This window comes from Chiloscyllium punctatum, chromosome 37 (genome assembly GCF_047496795.1).
Source record: "Chiloscyllium punctatum isolate Juve2018m chromosome 37, sChiPun1.3, whole genome shotgun sequence".
Classification (NCBI taxonomy): Eukaryota; Metazoa; Chordata; class Chondrichthyes; order Orectolobiformes; family Hemiscylliidae; genus Chiloscyllium; species Chiloscyllium punctatum.
In genome coordinates this window covers 68,466,284-68,473,947 of record NC_092775.1, presented here as the reverse complement: position 1 = coordinate 68,473,947, position 7,664 = coordinate 68,466,284, and the positions used below count along the sequence as shown (strand labels likewise).

The following is a 7,664-nucleotide window of genomic DNA, read 5'->3' as shown; positions in this document are numbered from 1 at the left end:
CAGGCTTAGAGGAGGTGAATTGCTTGTTTCTGAGTTGGAACCATCCGTTAATGTAATGACTTCAGCATCAGTTACAATTTCCTAGGCTTTCAAAGGACGCCTTAAGTACATTTCCAGTTCAACAACACACGAACGTGGAGCTAAAGTTCTGAAATGTTGGGGTCAAAATTCAGGCACCATTCTGTGTCCTTTCAGTGGTGTGATGTTGATTAAAGTCATACCATGACAACAAAGCAGAGTGAGAAAGCAAACATTTTTCTCCCAGCCAAAAGAACCTTACTGCACAAGATCTTTTTCTCCTCCCTGATGGTCAATAGTCACCACTCTCATATGATTGTACATCATAAAATCCTGAAGAGTTTCCCATATCACGGTTGTTGATTTTTCTTCCATTTATTTTCACTTGCAAAATACACTTTTAAATTCCCAATCGGCGGGGACAAAAAAAAGCAAAATGAATTTTTCTGTAGATTTTCTTTAGCGTTTAGTGTGCCACGTCATGTTCAATGCACTTGATCCATTCACGCACAATTCCAGCAACTTCAGGAAGTGCCGTCCCTATATCACCCAGGACAGTGGAAATCTCGGTCTCAGTTGAGAAACGAGGCTGTTTTTAATTCCTCGGGCCTGGTGTGTCCCGGCTGTTCTCACATGAGTATTTTTATTTGTATTTTAAGTAGCTGTCCTGCCTTCCCTGCGCTGTGTGTGTGTAAACATTGTGATCGTCAATGTTTTTGCATGGCATCGAACTTCTCTCGTTTTTCCGAAACCCTAATTTGCAGGTCTTTGGGCTTCAATGCATGATTTGTGTGTGTGTGTGTGTTAACACGCAGTGCCTTTTGTGTTTTTCTTTCTTTGTCTTGTGGTTGTTTATTCTCCAAATTCATGTGTTGTTGGGACTTTGAAGCATGTGTTTGTGTGTATGGGATGGTTGGCTGTCAATCAGGTCAGCTCCTGGCCAATGAGGCATCTCTCTGTCGATTTTTTTGTGTGTGTTGTGTGTCTGGGGGAAGGAGGGCTTTAGTGTGAAACTGACAACAGCTGAATCACGCGGAGAGAGGAGACGCCAGACAAGAGGAATAGTGTGGGCTCCGGGGTTAGTAAGTAGCAGCTGTAACACTGCAACACAGTAACAGAGAGGGAGATCCTTCTGCTCAGGACTCTCTTCTGTGTGTGTGTGTGGCTAGACAGGGACAGAAGGAGGAGAGGGGTTTAAGAGGAACCAAACACACCCACCCCGACACTTCAACGATGCTCTCGCCTTTTCTCCTCCAGCAGCCCGGGCAGAGCCGTGCCTTGCTGCTGCTGCTGCTTCCTCGGTGCCCGGGGAGAGGAGCCCGCTGCGCCGCCAGAGCTGGGGCGGCGATCGGGAAAGGAGTCCGGAGCCGGGCGGCCACTACCACCAGCAGCAGCAGCAGCGGAGCACGGAGTCACTGCAGCGGGGGAGTGAGCTGTGCAGCCGCCCGGGGATGGCCGGAGCCCCGCTTCGGTGTACTGAGAGGGCTGCGCACGGTGAGTATTGCTGCGGGAAGATTTGCAATCTGAATCCCACCCCCTCTTCCTTTCCCTTTCCCTTCCCCAGTCAGTCTGCTGGCAACATCAGGAACAAGGAACTCCTGTCTGCCTAACACGTGAACATCATCTGTTCAGCCACGGCGCAAAAGAAAAGTTGTTTGTATTTTTAATTATTTATTATATAACAGCGGCGCCTAAGCCAAAAAAAAAGTCATGTGTCGGCGGCTCCTAACACTTTCTCCAGCTACAGTTGTTGGGTTTTTTTTCACTCCCCTAATAACCTGTTAGATCAACAGCTGCATCATAAAACAAACATTGCCTTAAGTCAGCTGTGCCATTTTTCACTGGAGGAGAGTTGTCAGATACAGTAACGCTGGCCGGGCGAAGGTCAGCAGCGAGACAAGCCCCCGAGTCAGAGAGCTTAGGCTATTTTTTTGTTTTGCACGATTGGAGGACGAGAAGAGATAAGTCTGGGGACAGCTCGCTGCTCCGCCACTTGCGAATTAAGATAACCCCTAGGGGAAGCGGATGAATGTCTGCGAGGCCGGGATAAATTTAAGGTGCGGTTTAAATTGTTGCATCTCTCTTTGCTTAACTGTTCACATGTAAATACAACCAATGCAAACAGGTCCCAAACCGTTTTTTCTTTGCAACTTATTGGATAGCAGTTTGATGATTTCCTGAAGACAGGGTATGTTTACAGCTTTGGTATTTTGGCTTTTACATGACAACGTCTTCTGAAATCACCATTTGGTTTGGACTGACCTCAACGTCTGTAACTATGCACCTGTTCATTAAAAATAAGATACATTTGCATTAATTCCTTGCAGCAGCAAAGTAAGGGTTATTTGTTTGCAACTTCCATTATATGAAACTTTGCTAACCACGGACAGCATTTGTGTTAAGTAGGAACGTGGTGTCTTGGAATACAGCTTGTTTCAAACTTTGAATGCCTCAAAGGTTTATAAACGACACAATAGGAAAGGAGTATATGAACTGAACAAAGTGGTAACAAGCTGGATCACTGAAGAATGACAGCTGCTACATGTAAGCAGAGCAAGTAAAGACAGACGGTTGAAAATGACTGAGGCTAAAACTGAAAGTTCTGGGTGGACTTTACTATGGAGATTGAGAGCTCCTACATATTTTTTTTATGGAAACAGTATGGTTTACATTTGACAGAAGGGTTTAGTGTTTTAATTTATTTGGTGATCTGATGGCGAAGTAAAAAAAACATAAAGCTGGCTTGAGAAATGAACAGAGTTATCTCTAGTTGTGTTTTTGAGCATGAATCACACAAAATATTTAATATTTGCAGGACTTCCAGTGAAATTCCAATGAAGCCCATTCACCTATTTGATAGGAATTATTTAAAATGTGCTCTTCAATGTAACCATGGCTGATCTTAGGCTTCAAATCCTTTTTCTACCTGCATATTATACTCTTTTAACTCTGAGAGTCCTTTAAACCTTCAGTATTATCATTGAAGCACCATGGAGTCATCTGTTTCAAAGTTCAAGAATCTTTAAAGAAATTTCTCCTAATCTCAGTTCTAAATGCCCAGTCTGTTATCCTGGTACTGATCCCACGATCGGGATGCCCAGTCAGGGAAAACAAACCTCTCCCTGTCCACCTGTAAAACATCTTAAGAATCTTCTGTGTTTCACTATGGTATCATAATCCAGAAACATTATTCATGCAAGTTCCTGGCAGTATTTTAAAGATTAATGAGGTTATTTTAATGAATTAGTCCTAAAACAGACTCTGTGTTTCCAGTTGGTGTGTGTAGTCTCAATTTTTCCTGGTTTTGTAGTTGGCAGTGGTGTAATAGATCTGAGACAATTCAGAATGAAGCATTCAATCAATTACAGCTTTCAGTGGAATATAAAATAACTTTGCAATTAGTAATCAGTAAAGGAGTATTTTAAGGGTATTCAATAAATGTATATTTATCGTGTAATATACTTTAAATCGCAAACAACAATGACTCAGCATTAAAACCAAATGAGACAGAATTCAAATTATTTTTGTGAGAGTCACAATAAGTTGCTTGTCACATTTTGTTTCGGGTAGGTGGTGTGAAATTAAAATATGTATTGTGGAAGATGACGTTGTGGGTTACCAAATGCTGCTATTGTCACAAAAAGCATGCTGAGCTAGCACTGTGAAACCTTCATCTTAGTCAGGACTTATACAATTAATGGTTGGGTTCTGGGGAGTGTTGTAGAACAGAGAGACCTCGGGGTTTAGGTATATAATTCTTTGAAATTGCATCCCAGGTAGACTGGGTGGTTAAGAAGGCATTTGGCAAGTTTGCCTTCATTGCTGAGACGCTTTGAGTACAGGACATCATATTGAAGTTGTACAGCACGTTGGTGAGGCCTTTTCTGGTGTACTGTATGCAGTTCTGGGTGCCCTGTTGCAGGAAGGATATTATTAAACTAGAGAAGGTTCAGAAAAAAAATTACCAGTAGGTTGTTGAGAATGTAGGGTTTGACGTATAAAAGTAGACTGGAAAACCTGAAACTTTTTCCACTGGAGCATAGGAGATCAAGGGGTGATCTTACTGAGGTTTATAACATCATGAGGAGCATAGATAAGTTGAATGACAAAGGTCTTTTTCCTAGGGTAGGGGAGTTCAAAACAATGGGGGATATTTTTTAAGGTGAGAGGAGAAAACTTTAAACAGGATATGAGGGGCAATTTCTTTTAGACAGAATGGTTTGTGTGTGGAATGAGCTAAGGATCTTTGAGTTTCTGCACTGCATCTTGAAGGCAGTACATACTGCTGCTACTGAGCGTCAGGAGTAGATGTTTGTAGATGTGGTGCCAATCAAACAGACTGCTTTGTCCTGGATGATGTAAAGCTTTTCAAGTGTTGTTGGAGCTGCACACATCCAGAAAAGTGGGGAGTGTTCCATCACACTCCTGACTTGCACCTTGTAAATGGTGGACAGGCTTTGGGAAGTCAGGAGGGGAGTTACTCACCTCAGTATTCCCAGTCTCTGACCTGCTCTTGTAGCCATTGTGATTATGTGGTGTGTCCAGTTGAGAATCTGGTCAATGGTAACAAAGATGTTCATAATAGTGGATTCAGTAACACCATTGAACATCAAGGGATGTTCCTAGATTTTTTTCTTACTGGAAATGGTCATTGCCTATCAATTACACGTCACAAATGTTACTTGCCACTTGCCAGCCAGTGTCTGGCTATTGTCCAGATCATGTTGCATGGAATTGTAACATGGAATCACAAATTGTGCTGAACATTGTGCAATCATCAACGAACATCCCCACAATGTTCAGCACAATTTGTGATTCCATGTTACAATTCCATGCAACATGATCTGGACAATAGCCAGACACTGGCTGGCAAGTGGCAAGTAACATTTGTGACGTGTAATTGATAGGCAATGACCATTTCCAGTAAGAAAAAAATCTAGGAACATCCCTTGATGTTCAATGGTGTTACTGAATCCACTATTATGAACATCTTTGTTACCATTGACCAGATTCTCAACTGGACACACCACATAATCACAATGGCTACAAGAGCAGGGAATACTGGGAATACTGAGGTGAGTAACTCCCCTCCTGACTTCCCAAAGCCTGTCCACCATTTACAAGGTGCAAGTCAGGAGTGTGATGGAACACTCCCCACTTTTCTGGATGTGTGCAGCTCCAACAACACTTGAAAAGCTTTACATCATCCAGGACAAAGCAGTCTGTTTGATTGGCACCACATCTACAAACATCTACTCCTGACGCTCAGTAGCAGCAGTATGTACTGCCTTCAAGATGCAGTGCAGAAACTCATTAAAGGTCCTTAGACAGCACTTTTGAAAACCCAGTGACCACCTGAAGAAGATATTGAATCAGTGAACTCCGTACAAATGCTTTAGAATTGAAAACAACCAGACATTATGATTGCATAATTAGCTAATAATATAAACATACAATTATTGTAATTAATTTGAAATGATGACATTGTATGAGACAAATAGGTTAGTAATGATTTACAGCAAATTGGATCTGAAATCCTTGTTGAAATGAAGTCAGCTGAATGGATAGATTTAATAATGAGCTCAGTGAACATATTCATAAAGCCACGAATGTTGATTTGACCAGTATCTTCAGACATTATTGCGGTAGCTGAATTTAATTGCTAATCTTCCTTTTCATAAAGTGGACAAAGCAATGATCCCTTTATTTTGAATATATCCAATGGAGCTTGTATGTGGTAAGCTGCATGACAGGTTTTACAGTGTATGTTATGATGTTATGAAAGGGCAAAACTATGCCCCAGGCAGAAAATAACTTAATGAGTCTTTTTTTTTATTTAAAATTTCTGAAGAGTGTATACTTTGATTCGTATGCTCACTTGTCACATTCACACTTTTGTAGTGTTATCTTAGTGAACTCAATAACAACCAAGGGCTCAATAATACCATGTGAAAGTCATGGCTTGTGAAATAGATTGTCCTTGTTGCATGAAAGTTATGGTCAAGGTAATGTTTAAACAAAAATTGTTAGTCAGCTGTGATGTGCTTTAATTTGGTTACTGACGGTTGGTCTATAAAGCAGGGCAATGTGTTCCAGGTCTACCTTCTGTAGCTTTGGTTGAAGTAGGTTCAGCAAATCTGTGAGTGTTGTTAAGGCTAAAAACATCACGAGTACATCAGTGTGTTGAAGCTTCCATCATCTATTGTGTTAAAAATCACACTTTGGAGGTGCTGGTGCTGGATTGGAATGTACAAAGTTGAAAATCACACAACACCAGGTTATGGTCCAATAGGTTTATACGTGAGCACTAGCTTTTGGAGTGCTGCTCCTTCATCTGGTAGTTGTGCCAGGTGCCAGTACTCCGAAAGCTAGTGCTCCCATATAAACCTGTTGGACCATAACCTGGTGTTGTGTGATTTTCAACTTTTGTACATTCCAATCCAGCACCAGCACCTCCCATATCATTCTCTATTGCAGCCTTCATTGATGTTGCATTGGGATTGCCACCATTACCTTCGGTGTCAATGGGCTATTGAGCACAAGAAAGCAACCAGGATCCGAGCTCCTGGTTTGCCGTAGATCGTGTTTCCCCCCATCTCATCCACTACAAATTATGTAGAAGAATGTTGGATCAGGACAAGTTTGTGCTTGATTGAAATAGCTCTGTGACCAAGCACATTAAGAAATTCTGCGGAAGATGAGTAACTTTTTCAGGATAGCACCACGTGCTGATGAAGCAATACCCTTGCATCTGCCATTGTTCTCAGAAGATAATTCAAAAGCAGAATCATGCTGGTACATTTACAACTATTGAACCATAATGAACAGGATCAAGCTATAACATTTTTGTGTGGTTTATTTTAACTTTGCTAATCAGCTAACTCTGTCAGGATTCTACATAATCAAGTTCATTGAGTTTTTTTCTCTGTCTGAATTAAAAGGCAAAGTATGAACTATTTTGCTTGAGAACCAAATGCCCTTCCACTGTGGAATTAAACAAAAAGATTTGCAGCACAGTTAGATATTTATTTGCAACAGCACCAAACTTATTGGATCCTTACTGCATTGCTGTCATTAAGTGAAAGAGAATGGTATTTTATGAATGCAAGTATTGGCATCTATGTCGCCTTTTTCTTAATGTTGTTGTGTTTGGAAAATTAGGAGTAAGTTGCTAGTTTGAGAGAAATTGTTTTGCTAATGTGTATGTGTTTCTGCTGGAACTTTTTAGATGTTAAGAGTTAAGCTGTGGAGTAAAAGATTTAACTACAGCACTCAAAAACATGCACAATAATTTTATAGGTAAGTTTAATCACTTTGTGAATTATAAAAATTCTTATGAAGATATATGTTTGGTCTCTGGTGTCCACTGCTGCCAAACCCCTTGGACCTCCAAATTAAAGTATTTGGACTGATTTTCTTAGTTTGCTTGCTTTTGACTGCTTCAATGCCTTTTCAAATTCTGATGTGCACCCAACCACTGAGGTACAATAAGGTCATTCAGATGACTACACTCCACAGTGTTCACTCCTGGGGCCACACTACCTCAAAATTGGTGAATGTTCCTTGTATGCCTGCCTAGGATTGAAATGTAATGGCAAATGTTGCATTTATTTTAATCCCCTGTGGCCTGCCAAGTAATTATTCCC

General features: G+C 41.0%; 1 protein-coding gene across 1 annotated transcript in view; it reads left to right on the top strand.

The window, feature by feature from the left end:
• Window positions 1-1,015: 1,015 nt before the first annotated feature.
• fam210b (family with sequence similarity 210 member B) overlaps window positions 1,016-7,664 on the top strand; it is a 57,716-nt gene continuing 51,067 nt past the window's right edge. The window contains exon 1 of the mRNA XM_072556980.1: window positions 1,016-1,512. Coding sequence (XP_072413081.1) covers window positions 1,252-1,512 — 261 coding nt within the window. The 5' untranslated portion in view covers window positions 1,016-1,251. The remainder of the gene's footprint in view (window positions 1,513-7,664) is intronic.